General features: G+C 38.8%; 1 protein-coding gene across 4 annotated transcripts in view; it reads left to right on the top strand.

Annotated features, from left to right (window-relative positions):
* Nucleotides 1–21,699, top strand: part of LOC125004702 — a 94,003-nt gene extending 72,304 nt beyond the window's left edge. For 3 of the 4 annotated variants that reach the window (XM_047579555.1, XM_047579572.1, XM_047579564.1), the window contains 13 exons: nt 5,584–6,201; nt 6,333–7,061; nt 8,513–9,130; nt 9,262–9,987; nt 11,430–12,047; nt 12,179–12,919; nt 13,506–14,123; nt 14,255–14,980; nt 15,380–17,171; nt 18,067–18,243; nt 18,647–18,823; nt 20,249–20,295; nt 20,519–21,699. In XM_047579555.1, the coding sequence (XP_047435511.1) occupies nt 5,584–6,201; nt 6,333–7,061; nt 8,513–9,130; nt 9,262–9,987; nt 11,430–12,047; nt 12,179–12,919; nt 13,506–14,123; nt 14,255–14,980; nt 15,380–17,171; nt 18,067–18,243; nt 18,647–18,823; nt 20,249–20,295; nt 20,519–21,003 (8,072 nt within the window). In that variant the 3' untranslated portion in view covers nt 21,004–21,699. Of the gene's footprint in view, nt 1–4,134; nt 4,861–5,583; nt 6,202–6,332; nt 7,062–8,512; nt 9,131–9,261; nt 9,988–11,429; nt 12,048–12,178; nt 12,920–13,505; nt 14,124–14,254; nt 14,981–15,379; nt 17,172–18,066; nt 18,244–18,646; nt 18,824–20,248; nt 20,296–20,518 lie in introns of all 4 variants that reach the window. The other variant, XM_047579546.1, reaches the window with a different exon arrangement.
* Nucleotides 21,700–22,749: the final 1,050 nt, after the last annotated feature.

Consider the following 22,749-nt stretch of genomic DNA (forward strand, 5'->3'; position numbering starts at 1 on the left):
GGATTTCTGTTGTGTCCTTTTTCATTTAGCTGTTTGGACAAACTCTATAGACCATCTTCACCTGCACCCAGTGGTGTTTCTGTGAGTAGTGACTGGTCCAAGGATGAACCAGAAGACTTCAGGAATGAACCAAGGTAGGAAACTGTGCTAACATTTGTGTGTGGTGGAGGTAAATTCAGAGAAAACACAACTGCAATGACTAATCCCTCTTGAAATACCAAGAATATTAAAGTTTTCCTTTGCATGTTGCTGATTGGGTGTTTGTTTAAACTCTATAGACCACCTTCACCTGCACCCAGTGGTGTTTCTATGAGAAGTGACTGGTCCAAGGATGAACCAGAAAACTTCAGGGATGGACAGCCAAGGTGGGGAACTGTGTGACATTTGTGTTTGGAAAAAGCACATTCAGAGAGAACAGTAGTGTAATGACGTTGTGAAATGTGCTGACATGTATGAGTTCCTTCTTGAAGTGCAAAACATATAGTTAAGGATTTCTGTTGTGTCCTTTTTCATTTGGCTGTTTGGACAAACTCTATAGACCACCTTCACCTGCATGGAGTGGTGTTTCTAGGAGAAGTGACTGGTCCAAAGATGAACCAGAAGACTTCAGGAAAGATCCAAGGTAAGAAACTGTGACATGTGTTTGTTAAAATCACATTCAGAGAGAACAGGAGTGTAATGACATCATGAAATGTGCTGACACGTGTGAGTTCCCTCTTAAAATACCAAATATAGAGTAATGGATTTCTGTTGTGTCCTTTTTCATTTGGCTATTTGGATAAACCCTATAGACCACCTTCACCTGCACCCAGTGGTGTTTCTATGAGAAGTGACTGGTCCAAGGATGAACCAGAAGACTTCAGGGATGGACAGTCAAGGTACGGAACTGTGTGACATTTGTGTTTGGAAAAAGCACATTCAGAGAGAACAGTAGTGTAATGACGTTGTGAAATGTGCTGACATGTATGAGTTCCTTCTTAAAGTGCAAAACATATACTTAAGGATTTCTTTTGTGTCCTTTTTCATTTGGCTGCTTGGACAAACTCTATAGACCACCTTCACCTGCACCCAGTGGTGTTTCTATTAGAAGTGACTGGTCCAAAGATGAACCAGAAAACTTCAGGAAAGATCCAAGGTAGTAAACTGTGACATGTGTTTGTTAAAATCACATTCAGAGAGAACAGGAGTGTAATGACATCATGAAATGTGCTGACATGTGTGAGTTCCCTCTTAAAATACCAAATATAGAGTAATGGATTTCTGTTGTGTCCTTTTTCATTTGGCTATTTGGATAAACCCTATAGACCACCTTCACCTGCACCCAGTGGTGTTTCTATGAGAAGTGACTGGTCCAAGGATGAACCAGAAGACTTCAGGGATGGACAGTCAAGGTGGGGAACTGTGACATGTGTTTGTTAAAATCCCATTCAGAGAGAACAGGAGTGTAATGACATTATGAAATGTTCTGACACGTGTGAGTTCCCTCTTAAAATACCAAATATATAGTTAAGGATTTCGTTGTGTCCTTTTTCATTTAGCTGTTTGGACAAACTCTATAGACCATCTTCACCTGCACCCAGTGGTGTTTCTGTGAGTAGTGACTGGTCCAAGGATGAACCAGAAGACTTCAGGAATGAACCAAGGTAGGAAACTGTGCTAACATTTGTGTGTGGTGGAGGTAAATTCAGAGAAAACACAACTGCAATGACTAATCCCTCTTGAAATACCAAGAATATTAAAGTTTTCCTTTGCATGTTGCTGATTGGGTGTTTGTTTAAACTCCCCAGGAGTGTAATGACATCATGAAATGTGCTGACATGTATGAGTTCCCTCTTGAAATGCCATTTCTTTCCTCTCTTCATCGGCTCCCAGTTAGGTACAAGATTGATTTTAAAACTCTTTTATTTGTTTTCAAAGCTCTGAATGGGCTGGCCCCAGAATACCTTTCTGACCTTTTGAGCATGTATCATCCATCTAGAGCCTCTAGGTCAGCTGACCAGACAGTCCTGGATGTTCCTCATTCCCTCCTTAAAACTAGAGGGGATTGAGCTTTTGCAGTGGTGGCTCCCACACTGTGGAACGCTTTGCCTGCCTTTTTACCCTAGTCTTGGGCTGAGAGAGTCACCTGCTTTGATCTTTTGTTTGTATTTATTTTACTGTTTTCTACTGTCTTACTTTTTTATCCTGTTAAGCACTTTGGTTGGCCTTGGCTTTTTGAATGTGCTATATAAATAAAAGTGACATTGACATTGACTTTATACATGTAATGCTCGTGACTTGAAGTTTCAACTTGTGCATTAAAGTTCACATTTTAAGTTTGAGATGAAAGAAACTTCTTTTCAGATCTAGTCATAATGTTGCCAAATTATGAGCTCTGTAATCCTTGTTCATGGGTGATCCCATGAGTGAACAGCTCTAAGTATGTTTGTTCACTATAAATTAATGTGGAGATACATTGTAATGTAAACAAACAGCTGCTGTCTCCGTTGGACAGGTATCTCTACCACTGTTTCACAACCATGAACAATTCTCAAAAGCACTGCTGGTAGACCTGCTTGGTTTACACCATTCCCACCTTACACACAAACTGTGAAGATGCAGATTTGATCTTCAGTAGTTTTGTAGGCACAATTTGAGAATTTCTGGGGCATTCCTGAATAACTGACACTTTATTCCCCTTTATTCTAAGGTAAAATGTAACGTTGCTCTCAGGCAAGTAAGCCAGAACACACAAAAGCCAGAGAGAACAAAATAACCAAAAATGATATTCACATACACAAATGAATTAATTACTACTAATTTGTGGAAAAGGGGAATGATATATGCTCTAGAATCAATCAATCAATCAATAATAGGGTCTGCAGGAAACTGACTGACCTGGCTTCCACAATTAAAATGTCGTCATGTTTTGGCAATATGTAATAAACAAGAACTTGCTGCTGCATCACATCTGTGTCACAAATGTTCTTTTCAGTCCCAGGCAGGATGAGAGACCAGTGACATCTGAGCCCATAAGGTGTGGACCAACTACAAGGGACGAATCTGAGAAAGTCGTTCGCAACTTCGAACAAGGTTTAGACTTAGTTTATACTTTTCTTGTTAGTTCTTACATGATTGCACATGACTGATGTTTGGTGGTGGTTGGACAGGTGGATTGGCAGCCATGTTTCCGTCAGTCTGCCACAGTGTGACTGTGTGAGTGGATGAATAATGTATTCAGCGTGAAGTGTCTTTAGGTATTTAGAAAAGCACTTTATATAATCCGTGCATTATTATTGTAAAGAAAAACTTTTGGCACTGTTACATACACACTGAAAACAACTTCATAGTATCTTTCTTTAATTAATTTTCATGATTTCTGTTGTTCTCTCTCTCAATTTAGAAAATTCTATCACCTGGCGACAGTTTGGGAAGAAGAGAATCTTGGACCTGTACGAGAAAGAACTGAGTCAGGGGAAGAATTATTCAGAACTCTATGAGGTGGTGAATAACAACCAACTTGGACAAAAGCAAACATACAATGATATTTTTCAGTCAATGGACAAAACTGTGAGAACAGTGCTAACAAAGGGAGTGGCTGGTGTTGGTAAAACATTTTACTCAAGGATGCTCATGGTCGACTGGGCAAAAGAAAGGTCCAACCAGAACATAGACTTGATAGTCCCACTCCACTTCAGTGAGCTGAAGAAAAGAAGAAACACAAGTATAGAAGATCTGCTTAAAGATTTATCATTTTTAAATGATGCCAAACTGAGAAGAATTTGCAACTATGAATGTTCATTAGCTTTTGTCCTTGATGGCTTAGAAGAATGTAAATTTCCTCTTGACTTTGAAAACAACAAAAAACTGACAAGTACACAAGAAGCAGCCTCGATGGACGAGCTGTTAACAAACCTCATCAAGGGGGATTTGCTTCCCAACGCTCATCTCTGGATCATCTCTCAACCTTCAGGAGTTGGAAAGATTCCTCCAAAGTATATTAAGAAGGTTACAGAATGTCGAGGTAAGAAACAGCAAATTGTGGACGCAAATGTGTGAGTCTTAAAAATAATCACTTTCATGATGTTTATATTTAATTCAGGCTCTGTCTATTCTGTCCTATTCTAACCTGTCACATTCATTGTGTTTATTCAGAGACGTTGAAGCGTCGGGAGCAGCTTGTATCAAAACTGAGAAAAAGACTTCTCAGAGAAAACACTCAAGTTGAAGACATCACTCATCCTAAAGAGACAAACACAGAACACATCATGACAGAAAACAGTGGCGGTAATGATGAGAAAAATAGACAAAACTTGTCAAAATCAGTGACAGAAGTAAATGTGTCTGATATCTTCAAAGATGAAGGAGGAAAACGTATCAGAACTGTCCTGACTATTGGAGAATCTGGTATTGGAAAATCCTGTGAAGTGCAAAAATTCATAAAAATGTGGGCAGAAAATAAGACGAACAAGCGTTCATTGTTCTCTGGGGTTGTAGATGCAGCTGGTGTTACCAAAGATGATTTAGAAGTTGTATTTCCACTTAAGTTGTCTAAGCTTAAGTCGATGAGGCAGAAAAGCATCAGTTTGGTGGAACTTCTTAATCATTTTGTTAAACAGACCAAAGAATCTGTCATCTCTGACTATGCACAGTTCAAAGTTGTGTTTATCTTGGATGGACTGGATGCGTTTGAGCCTCCTCTGGACTTTAACAAGAGTCAAAAGTTGACTGATGAGAGAGAACCAGCATCAGTGGATGTGCTATTGACAAACCTCATCAAAGGAGACTTGCTTCCTTCAGCTCGTGTCTGGATAATCTCCCGAGCTTCAGCTGCTAAACAGCTGCCTAATGCTTGTGTTCACAAGAGGACAGAAATACGAGGTAAGATTATAAGTGCAGAGAGAGCTGCTATGAAATGAGAACCTATCAATAAATAATTTCTGTCTGACTAAACAGTTTCACAATGCATTTACTTCAGGTCATCAATATTTTCAGTGGAAATTCACAAATAACAGCCAAGTAATGATTGTAAAAATGTTGTTTTTATCAATTAATGCACTCACCACAAGCACAACCCAGCCTACAGTACTGTTCAAACATTTTAGGCAGTCCTTATAGGTACACTTGCATAAAGTCAGGCATTTTGTGTGATCGTAGATGCAGTGGTCAGTCAAGGAAACTTGGAACGAGAACATAGGTACTAGAGTGTAGAAAAATGGTAGAAGATGCTCTGGACTGATGAGTCAAACTTTGAAATATGTGTCTGTAGCAGAAGGCAGAAGGCATTAATAAATGATGGCAATAATGATGCATTGTGGTTCCACTTGTTATAGTAAGAAAACAATGGAAAAACAGAATTTTCATTAAACAACAGAAAAATCTGCTACAGTATCTTCTTGAATTCAGTTTATGTCAAACTGTTCTTGATTATATTTAATGTAGCAAATATAATGTTCCTACTAACTCCAGCAGCTCAACCCATCTATTGAGACCACAACATAAATGATGTAACATCCATCCCTACTGTGAAAACTGACATTCATTAGTGTTTGCTGTATTCACCAAAGCTTTTGAATCATTGCTGTTGTTGTTTTATACTTTCAGAGTATAACATCAAACAGAGACTCAAAGAAGACGGAAAGAACAGAATCTTGGTGAAGTATGAGACAGAACTGAGCCAAAAGGAGAAGGATTCAGAAATCTATGAGATTTCCCAAAACAAGAAACATGAAGATAAACTGATAAAAACCTACAATGACATGTTTCAGTCACAGAAAGGAACAGTGCTAACAAAGGGAGTGGCTGGTGTTGGTAAAACATTTTTCTCAAGGATGCTCATGGTCGACTGGGCAAAAGGAAGGTCCAACCAGAACATAGACTTGATAGTCCCACTCCACTTCAGAGAGCTGAGTGAAAGAAGAAACACAAGCATGGAAGAGTTGATCAAACATATCTTGAATGATATCCGACCAAGTGATGCATGCAACTGTGAATGTACATTAGTGTTTGTCCTTGATGGGTTAGAAGAATGTAAATTTCCTCTTGACTTTAAAAAGAACAAGAAACTGACAAGTACACAAGAAGCAGCCTCGATGGATGAGCTGTTAACAAACCTCATCAAGGGAGATTTGCTTCCCAACGCTCATCTCTGGATCATCTCTCAACCTTCAGGAGTTGGAAAGATTCCTCCAAAGTATATTAAAAAGGTGACAGAATGTCGAGGTAAGAAACAGCAAATCGTGGACACAAATGTGTGAGTCTTAAAAATAATCACTTTCATGATGTTTATATTTAATTCAGGCTCTGTCTATTCTGTCCTATTCTAACCTGTCACATTCATTATCTTTAATCAGAGACGTTGAAGCGTCGGGAGCAGCTTGTATCAAAACTGAGACAAAGACTTCTCAGAGAAAACACTCAAGCTGAAGACATCACTCATCCTAAAGAGACAAACACAGAACACATCATGACAGAAAACAGTGGCGGTAATGATAAGAGAAATGGACAAAACTTGTCAAAATCAGTGACAGAAGTGAATGTGTCTGAGATCTTCAAAGATGAAGGACGAAAACGTATCAGAACTGTCCTGACTATTGGAGAATCTGGGATTGGAAAATCCTGTGAAGTGCAAAAATTCATAAAAATGTGGGCAGAAAATAAGACGAACAACCATTCATGGTTCACTTGGTTTAAAGACTTGGTTGTTGGTGGAGACAAAGATGATTTAGAAGTTATATTTCCTTTTAACTTGTCTGAGCTTAACTTGATGAAGCAGGAAAGCATCAGTTTGGTGGAACTTCTTAATCATTTGTTCGAGGAGACCAAAGAATATGTCATCTCTGACTATGCACGGTTCAAAGTTGTGTTTATCTTGGATGGACTGGATGCTTTTCACCTTCCTCTGGACTTTAACAATTGTCAAAAGTTGACTGATGAGAGAGAACCAGCATCAGCGGATGTGCTATTGACAAACCTCATCAAAGGAAACTTGCTTCCTTCAGCTCGTGTCTGGATAATCTCCCCACCTTCAGCTGCTAAACAGTTGCCTGATGCTTGTGTTGACAAGAGGACAGAAATACGAGGTAAGATTATAAGTGTAGACAGAGCTACTATGAAATGAGAACCTATCAATAAATGCTTTCTTTGGGAAGTTTCTAATGACATATAATCTGACTGAGCAGTGTTACAATGTATTTACTTCAGGTCGTCCATTTTTACACTGTAAATTACAAATAACAGCCAAGTAATGATTGTAAAAATTATATTTTTATTAATTAATACACTCACCACAAACACAACCCAGCCTACAGTACTGTTCAAACATTTTAGGCAGGTGTGGAAAACATACTGTAAACTAAGAATGCTTCCAAAAATATGAATAATGACTCTTTATTTTTATCAACTTACAAAATAGAAAGTGAGAGAACTAAAGAAAATCTAAATCACATCAATATTTGGTGTTACTACCCTGTGCCTTTAAACCAGCATCAAATTTATAGGTACACTTGCATAAAGTCAGGGATCTTGTATGATTGTAGACGCAGTGGTCAGTCAAGGAAACTTGGAACGAGAACATAGGCACTAGAGTGTAGAAAAATGGCAGCAGGTGCTTTGGACTGATGAGTCAAAATTTGAAATATGTGTCTGTAGCAGAAGGCAGTTTGTTCATCAAAGGGCTGGAGATGGTACAATAATGAGTGTCTGCAGGCAACAGTGAAGCATGGTGGAGGTTCCTTGCAAGTTTGGGGCTGCATTTCTGCAAATGGAGTAGGGGATTTGCTCAGGATCAACTTATCAAAAACTATGTGCAAGTGTATCTAGATGCCTAGAACAACAGATGTTGCCTGGAAGGCAAAGGATGGTCACATTAAATGCTGATTGATTTAAATGTCTTTTCTGTTCATACACTGCATTCTGTTAATTGATGAAAGTAAACTATTAACACTTCCATTTTTGAAAGCATTCTTAGTTTACAGCATTTCCCCCCCACACACACACCTGCCTAAAACTTTTGCACAGTATTGCACGTAAAAACCTCGAAACCAAACTGCGTTTTTCAAAGGAAGACTAATTTAGTTCCCCTAAAACTATAGGTCTTCAACAGGGGGTCCATGGAGCTACTGCAAGGGGGTTACGAAACCTTTGGATGATTACACTTTATTTATTTTTTTTTTTTTTAATTTCCCCCCACAATTTTGAATTTCTTCTTTCGTTAATAAATAATGGCAATAATGATGCACTGTGGTTCCACATATTATAACAAGTAAACAATGGAATATTTGAATTTCCATTAAACAATGACAGAAAAATCTGCTACAGTATCTTCTTGAATTCAGTTTATGTCAAAATGTTCTTGATTAGATTTAATGTAGCAAATATAATGTTCCTACTAATTCCAGCAGCTCAACCTATCTATTGAGACCACAGCATAAATGATGTAAAATCCATCCCTACAGTGAAAACTGATATTCATTAGTTTTTACTGTATTCTCTGAAGTTTTTGAATCATTGCTATTGTGGTTGTTACTTTCAGACTATAACATCAAACAGAGACTCAAAGAAGACGGGAAGAAGAGCATCTTGGTGAAGTATGAGCCAAAACTTGGTCAAAAGGAGAAGGATTCAGAAATCTATGAGATATGCCAAAACAAGGAACATGAAGATAAACTGATAAAAACCTACAATGACATGTTTCAGTCACAGAAACGAACAGTGCTAACAAAGGGAGTGGCTGGTGTTGGTAAAACATTTTACTCCATGATGCTCATGGTCGACTGGGCAAAAGAAAGGTCCAACCAGAACATAGACTTGATAGTCCCACTCCACTTCAAAGAGCTGAATGAAAGAAGAAACACAAGCATGGAAGAGTTGATCAAACATATCTTGAATGATATCCGACCAAGTGATGCATGCAACTGTGAATGTACATTAGTGTTTGTCCTTGATGGGTTAGAAGAATGTAAATTTCCTCTTGACTTTAAAAAGAACAAGAAACTGACAAGTACACAAGAAGCAGCCTCGATGGACGAGCTGTTAACAAACCTCATCAAGGGAGATTTGCTTCCCAAGGCTCATCTCTGGATCATCTCTCAACCTTCAGGAGTTGGAAAGATTCCTCCAAAGTATATTAAGAAGGTTACAGAATGTCGAGGTAAGAAACAGCAAATCGTGGACACAAATGTGTGAGTCTTAAAAATAATCACTTTCATGATGTTTATATTTAATTCAGGCTCTGTCTATTCTGTCCTATTCTAACCTGTCACATTCATTGTCTTTATTCAGAGACGTTGAAGCGTCGGGAGCAGCTTGTATCAAAACTGAGAAAAAGACTTCTCAGAGAAAACACTCAAGTTGAAGACATCACTCATCCTAAAGAGACAAACACAGAACACATCATGAGAGGAAACAATGATGATAACGATGAGAGAAATGGACAAAACCTGTCAAAATCAGTGACAGAAGTAAATGTGTCTGATATCTTCAAAGATGAAGGAGGAAAACGTATCAGAACTGTCCTGACTATTGAAGAATCTGATATTGGAAAATCCTGTGAAGTGCAAAAATTCATAAAAATGTGGGCAGAAGATAAGACGAACAAGTGTTCATTGTTCACTAGGGTTGTAGATGCAGCTGGGGTGGCCAAGGACGATTTAGAAGTTCTATTTCCATTTAAGTTGTCTAAGCTTAAGTCAATGAATCAGAAAAGCGTCAGTTTGGTGGAACTTCTTAATCATTTATTCACGGAGACCAAAGAATCTGTCATCTCTGACTATGCACGGTTCAAAGTTGTGTTTATCTTGGATGGACTGGATGCTTTTCACCCTCCACTGGACTTTAACAATAGACAAAAATTGACTGATGAGAGAGAACCAGCATCAGTGGATGTGCTATTGAAAAACCTCATCAAAGGAAACTTGCTTCCTTCAGCCCATGTCTGGATAATTTCCCGACCTTCAGCTGCTAAAAAGCTGCCTGATGACTGTGTTGACAAGAGGACAGAAATACGAGGTAAGATTATAAGTGTAGACAGAGCTACTATGAAATGAGAACCTCTCAATAAATAATTTCTTTGAGAAGTTTCTAATGACATATAATCTGACTGAGTAGTGTTACAATGTATTTACTTCAGGTTGTCAATGTTTACAGTGGAAAATTATGAATAACAGCCAAGTAATGATTGTAAAATGTTGTTTTTATTAAATAATACACTCACCACAAACACAACCCAGCCTACAGTACTGTTCAAACATTTTAGGCTGGTGCGGAAAAAATACTGTAGGCTAAGAATGCTTTCAAAAATATGAATAATGATTATTTATTTGTATCAATTTACAAAATAGAAAGTGAGTGAACAAAAGAAAATCTAAATCACATCAATATTTGGTGTTACGACCTTGTGCCTTTAAACCAGCATCAACATTTATAGGTACACTTGCATAAAGTCAGGGATTTTGTATGATCGTAGATGCAGTGGTCAGCCAAGGAAACTTGGAACGAGAACATAGGCACTAGAGTGTAGAAAAATGGCAGCAGGTGCTCTGGACTGATGAGTCAAACTTTGAAATATGTGTCGGTAGCAGAAGGCAGTTTGTTCACCAAAGGGGTGGAGATGGTACAATAATGAGTGTCTGCAGGCAACAGTGAAGCATGGTGGAGGTTCCTTGCAAGTCTGAGGCTGCATTTCTCTAAATGGAGTTGGGGATTTGCTCAGGATTAACTTACCAAAAACTGTGTGCAAGTGTATCTAGATGCCTAGAACAACAGATGGTCATTGGACAGCAAAGGATGGTCACAACAAATGCTGATTTGATTTAAATTCCTCTTCTGTTCATTCACTGCATTTTGTTAATTGATGAAAGTAAACTATTAACACTTTCATTTTTGAAAGCATTCTTAGTTTACAACATTTTTTTCCCACACCTGTTTAAACATTTTGCACAGTATACATGTCAAAAGCTTGAAAGCAAACTGGCTTTTTCAGTGGGAGGCTGATTTAGTTCCCCTAAAACCATAGGTCTTCAGCAGAGGTTAGATGGAGGTACTGCAGGGGGGTCACAAAACCTCTGGTTGATTACACATTTTTTATATATGTCTTAATTTTCCGACACAATTTAGAATTTTTCTTCCATTAATAAATGATGACAATGATGATGCTTTATACTTCTGCTTATAATCATAAGTAAACAATTAAAAACGCAAATTTTCATTAAACAATGCCAGAAAGATCTGCTACAGTATCTTCTTGAATTCATTTTATGTCAAAATGTTCTTGATTAGATTTAATGTAGCAAATATAATGTTCCTACTAACTCCAGCAGCTCAACCTATCTATTGAGACCACAGCATAAATGATGTAACATACATCCCTACTGTGAAAACTGACATTCATTAGTGTTTACTGTATTCACCAAACTTTTTGAATCATTGCTATTGTTGTTTTCTACTTTCAGAGTATAACATCAAACAGAGACTCAAAGAAGATGGAAAGAAGAGCATCTTGGTGAAGTATGAGCCAGAACTTGGTCAAAAGGAGAAGGATTCAGAAATCTATGAGATATCCCAAAACAAGGAACATGAAGATAAACTGATAAAAACCTATGATGACATGTTTCAGTCAGACAAACAGACAGTACTAACAAAGGGAGTGGCTGGTGTTGGTAAAACATTTAACTCCATGATGCTCATGGTCGACTGGGCAAAAGGAAGGTCCAACCAGAACATAGACTTGATAGTCCCACTCCACTTCAAAGAGCTGAATGAAATAAGAAACACAAGCATGGAAGAGTTGATCAAACATATCTTGAGTGATATCCGACCAAGTGATGCATGCAACTGTGAATGCACATTAGTTTTTGTCCTTGATGGCTTGGAAGAATGTAAACTTCCTCTCAACTTTAAAAAGAACAAGAAACTGACAAGTACACAAGAAGCAGCCTCGTTGGACGAGCTGTTAACAAACCTCATCAAGGGAGATTTGCTTCCCAACGCTCATCTCTGGATCATCTCTCAACCTTCAGGAGTTGGAAAGATTCCTCCAAAGTATATTAAGAAGGTTACAGAATGTCGAGGTAAGAAACAGCAAATCGTGGACACAAATGTGTGAGTCTTAAAAATAATCACTTTCATGATGTTTATATTTAATTCAGGCTCTGTCTATTCTGTCCTATTCTAACCTGTCACATTCATTGTGTTTATTCAGAGACGTTGAAGCGTCGGGAGCAGCTTGTATCAAAACTGAGAAAAAGACTTCTCAGAGAAAACACTCAAGTTGAAGACATCACTCATCCTAAAGAGACAAACACAGAACACATCATGAGAGGAAACAATGATGATAACGATGAGAGAAATGGACAAAACCTGTCAAAATCAGTGACAGAAGTAAATGTGTCTGATATCTTCAAAGATGAAGGAGGAAAACGTATCAGAACTGTCCTGACTATTGAAGAATCTAATATTGGAAAATCCTGTGAAGTGCAAAAATTCATAAAAATGTGGGCAGAAAATGAGACCAACAACCAGTCATGGTTCACTTGGTTTAAAGAAAAAGCCAAGAGTGTTGTTGGTGGAGCCAAAGATGATTTCAAAGTAGTTGTATTTCCATTTAACTTGTCTGAGCTTAAGTCAATGAATCAGAAAAGCGTCAGTTTGGTGGAACTTCTTAATCATTTATTCACGGAGACCAAAGAATCTGTCATCTCTGACTATGCACGGTTCAAAGTTGTGTTTATCTTGGATGGACTGGATGCTTTTCACCCTCCACTGGACTTTAACAATAGACAAAAATTGACTGATGAGAGAGAACCAGCATCAGTGGATGTGCTATTGAAAAACCTCATCAAAGGAAACTTGCTTCCTTCAGCTCGTGTCTGGATAATCTCCCGACCTTCAGCTGCTAAACAGCTGCCTGATGCTTGTGTTCACAAGAGGACAGAAATACGAGGTAAGATTATAAGTGTAGACAGAGCTACTATGAAATGAGAACCTCTAAATAAATAATTTCTTTGGGAAGTTTCTAATGATATATTATCTGACTGAGCAGTGTTACAATGTATTTACTGCAGGTCGTCAATGTTTACAGTGGAAAATTACGAATAACAGCCAAGAAATGATTGTAAAAAATTTTGTTTTTATTAATTAATACATTCACCACAAACACAACCCAGCCTACAGTACTGTTCAAACATTTTAGGCAGGTGTGGAAAAAATACTGTAAACTAAGAATGCTTTCAAAAGTATGAATAATGATTCTTTATTTGTATCAATTTACAAAATAGAAAGTGAGTGAACAAAAGAAAATCTAAATCACATCAATATTTGGTGTTTCTACCCTCTGTGTTCTATGTTCTTGATTATATTTAATGTAGCAAATATAATGTTCCTACTAACTCCAGCAGCTCAACCCATCTATTGAGACCACAGCATAAATGATGTAAAATCCATCCCTACAGTGAAAACTGACATTCAGTAGTGTTTACTGCTTTGTATGAAGTCTTTGAATAATTGCTATTGTTGTTTTCTAATTTCAGAGTATAACATCAAACAGAGACTCAAAGAAGACGGGAAGAAGAGCATCTTGGTGAAGTATGAGCCAAAACTTGGTCAAAAGGAGAAGGATTCAGAAATCTATGAGATATGCCAAAACAAGGAACATGAAGATAAACTGATAAAAACCTATGATGACATGTTTCAGTCAGAGAAACGAACAGTACTAACAAAGGGAGTGGCTGGTGTTGGTAAAACATTTAACTCCATGATGCTCATGGTCGACTGGGCAAAAGGAAGGTACAACCAGAACATAGACTTGATAGTCCCACTCCACTTCAAAGAGCTGAATGAAAGAAGAAACACAAGCATGGAAGAGTTGATCAAACATATCTTGAATGATATCCGACCAAGTGATGCATGCAACTGTGAATGCACATTAGTTTTTGTCCTTGATGGGTTAGAAGAATGTAAATTTCCTCTTGACTTTGAAAACAACAAGAAACTGACAGGTACACAAGAAGCAGCCTCGATGGACGAGCTGTTAACAAACCTCATCAAGGGGGATTTGCTTCCCAACGCTCATCTCTGGATCATCTCTCAACCTTCAGGAGTTGGAAAGATTCCTCCAAAGTATATTAAGAAGGTTACAGAATGTCGAGGTAAGAAACAGCAAAACATGGACGCAAATATGTGAATGATAAAAAGAATCGCTTTCATGATGTTTATATTTAATTCAGGCTCTGTCTATTCTGTCCTATTCTAACCTGTCACATTCATTGTGTTTATTCAGAGTCATTCAAGCGTCGGGAGCAGCTTGTATCAAAACTGAGAAAAAGTCTTCTCAGAGAAAACACTCAAGCTGAAGACATCACTCATCCTAACCAGAGAAACACAGAACACATCATGAGAGAAAACAGTGATGATAACAATGAAAGAGATGAACACAACTTGGAAAAATTGGTGAAACAAGTGAATGTATCTGAGATCTTCAAAGATGAAGGAGAGAAACGTATCAGAACTGTCCTGACTATTGGAGAATCTGGTATTGGAAAATCCTTTAACGTGCGAAAATTCATAAAAATGTGGGCAGAAAATGAGACCAACAACCATTCATTGTTCTCTGAGGTTGTAGATGCAGGTGGTGTGGCCAAGGACGATTTAGAAGTTCTATTTCCATTTAAGTTGTCTAAGGTTAAGTCAATGAGGAAGGAACGTGTTAGTTTGGTGCAACTTCTTAATTATTTCTGCACGGAGATCAAAGCTTCTGTCATCTCTGACTATGCACGGTTCAAAGTTGTGTTTATCTTGGATGGACTGGATGTGTTTGAGCCTCCTCTGGACTTTGACAACTGTGCAGAGTTGACTGATGAGAGAGAACCAGCATCAGTGGATGTTCTATTGACAAACCTCATCAAAGGAAACTTGCTTCCTTCAGCCTGTGTCTGGATAACTTCCCGACCTTCAGCTGCTAAACAGCTGCCTGATGCTTGTGTTGACAAGAGGACAGAAATACGAGGTAAGATTATAAGTGCAGAGAGAGCTACTACGAAATGAGAACCTATCAATAAGGTCCTTGTTTGGAAGGTTTCTCATGGCATATAATCTGACTGAGCAGTGTTACAATATATTCAGTTCATCTTGTCAATTAAAGTTCAAAACCAAACTGCCTTTTCTAAGGGAGGCTGATTTAGTTCCTTTAAACCTTGAGTCAAAGGAGATATCCAGTTGGATATATGGATGGAGCATAGTGAGTCTAATAAACTCAGTCTCTAATTGTGGTTAAATCAGTTTCTGACATCAATTTCTGAGGAAAAAGAGTTCACAGCAGTCTTTACTCAGAGACATGTACAGATGCATATGACCTGTGAGTATATAATGATTGTTTTTGATCATCTGATAAACACTTTTCTTACAGAGAAGCCTTATGTTGCAAGTCAAAGTAAACTCAAGTCTCAACTGAAGGAACAATTCACCTGTGTGTCTGAAGGGATTGATAGACAGAGAACCTCTGCCCTTCTGAAAGACATTTACACAGATCTCTACATCATAGAGGGAGAGAGACGAGAGATCCACAATCAGCATGAGTCCAGACAGGCCCAAAAGGCAAAGTTCAAACCAATGAGAGAAGAAAGACCCATTAAATATCACGATATCTTCAAACCTGCATCTGAAAATAATCCCATTAGGACTGTGTTGACGATTGGAGTGGCAGGCATTGGAAAAACCTTTGCATCAATGAAGTTCATGCTCGACTGGGCCGAGGGTACCGCAGTTGAAAACATTTATTACACATTTCCACTTCCTTTCCGGGAGCTGAATTTGAGAGAAAAAACAGAACATAGTTTTGAGGAACTTCTTCATCAGTTCTTCCCAGCTATGGAAAATTCAGAGATAAACGACTATGACAAATATCAAATCCTGATTGTTCTGGATGGCCTTGATGAATGTCGCCTTGATCTCAAGTTCAATGAAAGTAACAAGTGGACAGATGTGAAGAAGCCAACCTCAGTGGGTGTTCTACTGACAAACCTGATCCAAGGAAATCTGCTTCCTAAAGCTCAAATCTGGATCACCTCCCAGCCTGCAGCCTCCAACAATATTCCTGCTGATAAAGTTGACCGAGTTACAGAGGTGCGAGGATTCAATGATGAGCAAAAGGAAGAGTATTTCAGGAAGAGATTCAGTGATAAGGACCTGGCTGAAAAAATCCTCGCACATGTGAAGAAATCAAGGAGTCTGTACACCATGTGTCACATCCCAGTTTTCTGTTGGATAATTTCAAAAGTCCTGGAGGATTTTGTGAACCAAAACAAAGAAGAGGGGATGCCCAAGACCCAGACTGACATGTACATACACTTTCTGTTGCTGCAGTGCAGACAGGCTAATGTGAAGTATAGTGAAGATGGAACAGGTGAGTCTTCTGAGACAGGTCCATGCTGGAGTGCAAGAAACAAAGAGACAATCTTATCTTTAGGGAAACTAGCTTTTGAGGAGCTAGAGAAAGGAAACCTTCTCTTCACTGAAGACGACCTGAAAGAATGTGGCATTGACATCACAAATGCTGCCGTCTTCTCTGGGTTACTCACTCAGATCAAAAGAGAAGGCCGTGGGCTGTACCAACAGAAACTGTTTTGCTTTGTTCACTTGAGCATTCAAGAGTTTCTGGCTGCATTCTATGCTATTCACACATTCAACAACATGGGTGAAAATGTGCTTACCAAACCCACTTCAGTGGTTTCAGATGCATCAGACTTCTACAAGAAAGCAGTGGACAAGGCTCTAGATAGCAAAAATGGAGACTGGGATCTGTTTCTGCGCTTTCTGCTTGGACTCTCTGTGGACACTAACCAGAAACTGCTGCAAGAGCTGCTGAAAAAGACAGAAAATTACCAGGAGACCTACAAGGAAACAGTTGAGTACATCAAAAAGAAGATCAATGAAGACAACAGTGCCCCGGATAAAAACCTCAATCTGTTTCACTGTTTGAATGAGCTCCATGACCACTCCCTTGTTGATGAAGTTAAAAAATACCTGCAGTCAGAAACAGTGACTTTTGAAAGCTTCTCTGCCTCACAGTGGTCAGCTCTGACTTTTGTGCTGTTGACATCAGACGAGAAGCTGGATGTGTTTGATCTTAAGAAGTATGTGAAATCAGAGAAGGTTCTTCTGGGACTGTTGCCATTGGTCAAAGTCTCCATAACTGCTTTGTAAGTACTCTTATTCTACCTCTTGTCTGTTGTTTTTTTTTTTTTTTTGAGTCCTTTTTTTCAGTGAAATTAGTTGATTTGGTCACATAAAGATCAATGAACATACATCCCTCTTTGTGTTATGTTGACTTGGCACTAAACTTGCACACTAAATTATGAAGGAAAAAATAAAACGAGAACAAATGACTTTTAGAGTAGTGCTGCCTACTGGTGCAATTTATACTTGTGCGCTCATCCGCCTGACTCTATCACAATGTCCCCCAAACACTAGCCGTGTCTTTTTTTGCCAGTCGGAATAATTTTTATTTCTACTTAATGCTTCACTTTTAACAAAGACGTCTGAAACTCCGCTGAAGAAGACTAGTTATAGAGATGTTTCTATCTCCGAACCTCCTCAGTTAACCTTTCCTTGATGTGTTCTGTCTTTATTGATCCAAAACAATCAATTTGAAGGTTGCAGAGATGGAGAAGCAGCTGGAAATACCTAAGTAGTAAGACTTTATTACCAATTGGGCCAATCACAGCTCTTGTGGCATATGTTGCTGCAGCAGGGAGTTACATTTGTGGGGACTTGTACACCAGCTACGGCACCAGACTCTGCGAAAATGTCCGTGTTGACACTGTAACTTCTCTCTCAACTTAACACAGAAGTCAAAAGCATTTATTCTTCTGGCCAAAGGAACAGGGTCTAAACGACAGATCGCTGGCATCGAAAAGAGTCATAACATGGTATCCTTCCAAATACCTTCCAAAAATGGCAAATACCTTGCCTGTATGTGTATAGACAATTCTCAATTTTGAGAAACAGCACGTTTCAGTGCTCTTGACTTGACTTGACTGACTTTTCCACAGCTGAATTGCTTGGTAGTGTGTTTTATTGCAGATTTTTTCACAGGTTGAGTTGGTGTGAGCTAACTGAAGAATCCTGCCGTGGTCTGACAGCTTCAGTCTTCAACTCTCCGTCCTCCAATCTCACAAAGCTGGACCTGAGTCATAATGACCTGCTTGATTCAGGTGTGGAGCAACTTGCAAATGGACTTAAGAGTCTCCACTGTAAATTGGAGATTCTCAAGTAAGTGTTGCTTCAACTTACTTTATGTTCACATACATTAAGCTCAAAGTCTTGACCTTGGCTCTGCTGATTGTTTTAGCTTCTAAAACATATTTTGTGGTCGGTGATTACAACAGAGATTGTAGGATAAATTTGAATCTGTTTTGGATATTTTGGATATGCTCAAAGTTACTTGATGTGCAGAAAAATGACTGACTCAAATGTGATTAAAATGATTCTGTAATAATTCTGTGTGACCTGCTTCCACATTTGACTGCAGCTGTCTTGATTTCCAGTCAAGTGAAGTCATGTCTCATGTTTTTCAAAACCTTAAAAACTAAAACTCAGTATTTCACTTGAATAATCTTTACTTTTTATGTGGTAATTTTAAGAAGAACACACGTTTTGTTTGTCTGGTCTGCAGGTTGCCAGGTTGTCAGGTGACAGAGAAAGGCTGCTCTTTCCTGGCCGAAGCTCTCAAGTCCAACACAGAATCCCACCTCAAACACCTGGATCTGAATTACAATCACCCCGGAGAAAATGGGAAGATGGAGCTCTCTGCTATCGCTGAAGATCCAAATATGAAGTTAAAGACACTGTGGTATGTTGTCATTACGAGTTTTGTGTTGACACATTTCTACATTTATATTGAGCAGGTTTACTGAAACTCTCTAACCATGAGGTAAAATTACAAACCACTCAATTCAAATAATCAAGTGGGATTCAACTCAAATATTTATGGTAACCAGCTATGAAGTTCATTATTAGCCAGGCAGTTTCATCTCTTCCAACCATCCATCTAATTTCTGGGTCTGAGTCTGACTTCTAGTCTCCTCCCTGCTTGCTATGCCTGGTAAACCCCCAGCTAGCCACCCAGGAGGTTAGCAGCCCAGCAGGATCCAAACCACCACAACTGTCTCCTTTTGACACAAAGGAGCATCAGCTCTACTGCAAGTTCCCTTCAATATCCAACCTCCTCACCCATCTACGCTGAGCCTAGATCGATTAACATGACTTTTCAATACAGCACCTACAGCGGCCTTCTCACAGATCTCTTTAACCCTCTACGTGATACATGTGATTTGCTAGTGTCTTCTTCAGGAATAAGTTGTATATGATATGAACTGTACCTCACTAAAGATGGTAATAGGTACAAAACCTTTGCAATGTCTGCTGGTGTTCCACAGCTTTGTCAAATCACCACCACCACCCTTCGTATAGACACATACAGACACATAAGCACACTCACAAATACATGTGCACGCACACACTATGCAGGTGCACACACACACACACATACACTCACCCTCACGTCCATATACAATAAAGGTTGTTAACGAGATATGGCAGGACACTGAGGCTTGAGGCAAGGAAAAAGCTACGTTTCTGGGGAGTCCGTTCACGCCGAGGTGGGTCCCAGCCCCCTGAGCATAGGGGCGCTACAGCAAGGACACCCCTACCCAGGCAGACAGGTGGACTCCACACCTAAATGCGAAATGTCCAACCACCCAGGCCAAAGGGAAACCAACGAACAGCCCCAAGTGTGGCAGGCCCTCATAATATCCAGACTCTATGCCGTTCCCTATACCGTACCCTGTATGGCACCTTACTGGAAATGTAACTCACTATCACAGACTCCTGGTCTTCTGTCTTTTCTGTATTGCAGTGGTTTGCGCAAAAGTACCTGTTGTTCAACATTTATTAGGTCCACCCAGTCTCCATTGTTATGATAAAACACAGATAACCAGCCAGAACTTCCATTTTAGCAGCATAATTCCAGAGCAATGCAGGCAAATCAGTGCACAAGTACAAATGGTTGCAATGGCAAAGGCCACTCATATAGGCTAGAGACTCTGCATAGATCAGTTGCAGAAGCATAAATCAAGTTTTGCTGGCAAGTTTATAATATCGGTTAAAATTTAGCCCCTCAGTTGCACCACCTGCTCCTCTGCTGTTGAAAATAAATAATCAAATAGTCAGATGTCAATGTTATACTCAATATTAAATATGCATCTTTATTTTACAGTTTTGACCATGATGGAGCACATCGTTTAAAACCAGGACTGAAGAAGTGTAAGTGTATCCAAATGAATTATCAAACTTGAGTAATGGTAAATGATATAATAATGTCACTTTTATTGTTAGTCACATATAAAGGTTTTGCACATTTTTTTCTGAAACATGTAAAACATTCAAATCACAAATGCAAATTTGCATGTCCATGTTTCAGATGTCCTCTTGATTGTTTTGTTCATCTCAACTGCAAACTAAATTGTATTTTCTTTGTCTTTTTCAGATTGTGCAAATTTGAAATTTGAGAAACGCACCACATGCAACAGGCTTGTTCTGTCTGAAGGGAACACAAAAGTAAAAACTATAGAAAAGGTCGAGTACAAAGTTGAACGACGTGAAAACAGCGACAGGTTTAAGAGGTCACAGGTGTTTTGTGATAAGGGCTTCAAAGGGTTCTGCTACTGGGAGGTGGAATGCGAAGGGAAGGTCGGTATTGGCGTGGCATATCAGGGATGCAATGACATGTCCTTGAGTCTGATTTACCCCAAGACTGAATACACTGCTATACATGGGAACATATCGAGAGACATCAAAAATGATGAAAAAATAGCAGTGTTCCTGGACTGGGAAGGTGGAAGTCTGAGTTATTATAGAGTCTTACCAGGAGAGTTCAGTCTCATTCACACCTTCCATGAAAAATTCACCGATGAAGTGTTCCCATGCTTCTGGTTTAAGAAGGGCTCTGTGACCTTATGTGACATAAACTGAACTCCTCTGTGATGCAAACAAGTTGAATGTACTGTAGTGATCTGTACAATATACAGAGCCTTTACACTGACCTTCTGATATATTAACAAAAAGCATATCTGTGTCTTTGCAACACATTGAACTTGCTGAAGTCCTAAATCCGTATTTTACCCGTATTTTAAAGTGGAGTTCTTCAACAGGGAGTATTGTCATATCACCCCTCCTCATTTTTTCCCCTCAAATTTAAATTACAAAATATAAAATATCAATCCAACATATTGATGAGGAATGGAGAAATGGAGGTAGAAGGCGGGTGTCTTTCAGTCTCTTATGTGACTTCTACACACAAAGAGGAGGACCTGCCCCTATCGCTGCTGTCCTCATGGAGCTTATCCAGCTGTAATTTCATATTATATCATTGGGTGAGAGGTGTGGTCCAGCACAGTCTATAACACAGAATGACCACCATGCGCTAACAACCATGTTGCCATATTAACTCTGGAAAAGGACCAAATGAACCACTGTCTTTAATAATATGATGAAGTGAACTAACAAATATCGTTGCAATGTTGAGAAAAACACATCTCACCTGTCTTATGGGAAAAGTCTGTCATTTTTGTGTTGACTAAGGAAAACTAGTCTGTTTAAAGTGTGTTTACAAATTCCTGAATGTGGGTTCGATATGCTGAAAACATTTTTGTTTTCTAATTAATTTATTTGGTTTTGATATGTTGCATCACGAATGCCTTTGTAAATATTATAATTATTTTCTTCCTTCTGTGTGACTGTAGTTTCCTGATAAGCACCTGTAAAGATATACTACCATAAGTACATGTATAATACCGTATATGGCTGAATGTTGCCAGTGGCTCTGTGATGTTTAACTTTTCTTAGTGTGTTATTGGTTGTTTTTATCTGACTTGTTCTTGTTTTTTCGATGCCTTGAACCAATCAAAATAGTTTTTGATCTATTTATCTTTTTGTGCTTTTTTTTATATTGCTTTTTTCTGGACTTTACATTTTTGGCTGTCGTTGGGACCACAGTACGTGTGTACAAGCGGACACACTCGGCACATCCCTCCCTCAGCGGACAAGGAAACACCATATGACGCGATACATGTCGCTGTTGGTATGCGACTGGCCAAACAATCGCCTTGGTCACTGTTTTGCCAACATTTGTTCATAATTCTGTAATTTTTGTGATTACACTGTTTATTTTATTTTACTAGATAATACTTTACTGTATTTTATTTTAATCCAATCTTATTTTATTTTTTATTTCTTGTGGTCTTTAATAGTGTTTTTATGTGCAACAAAGCTTCTGTGACAAAGTAATTTCCCATAATGGATCATTAAAGTCTATCTAAGTCCAAGTCTAAGTCACTCATTAGCTTCTGAACAGCAGATTTAAAAATCAGCATGGTGGCAGCCATATTGGTTTTGAGACACTCCAGCTCTCTTGGTTAATCTAAATATGGTGAAGCGTTGGTGGGGGCTCTATCCACACTCATTCAACTCGACACCACCAGCAAGCCATGGCCTCCAAACGAGGCTAAGCATAGACAGGGGCATAGCCATCATTTTAGAAGTGAGGGGGACAAATTGTTCAGAGGTCTATTGAGTGATTTACTGTATCATCCTCTCGCATTCAACTGCACCTCTCCTTAGCAGCTAAAGAACCACATAACCACAAACAGCACAGCACCACTGAACCGACTTTAGTTCTTTAAAATGATATACTACCAAACTCTGAATCTGCTAAACTCT

This window comes from Mugil cephalus, chromosome 1 (genome assembly GCF_022458985.1).
Source record: "Mugil cephalus isolate CIBA_MC_2020 chromosome 1, CIBA_Mcephalus_1.1, whole genome shotgun sequence".
Taxonomy (NCBI): domain Eukaryota; kingdom Metazoa; phylum Chordata; class Actinopteri; order Mugiliformes; family Mugilidae; genus Mugil; species Mugil cephalus.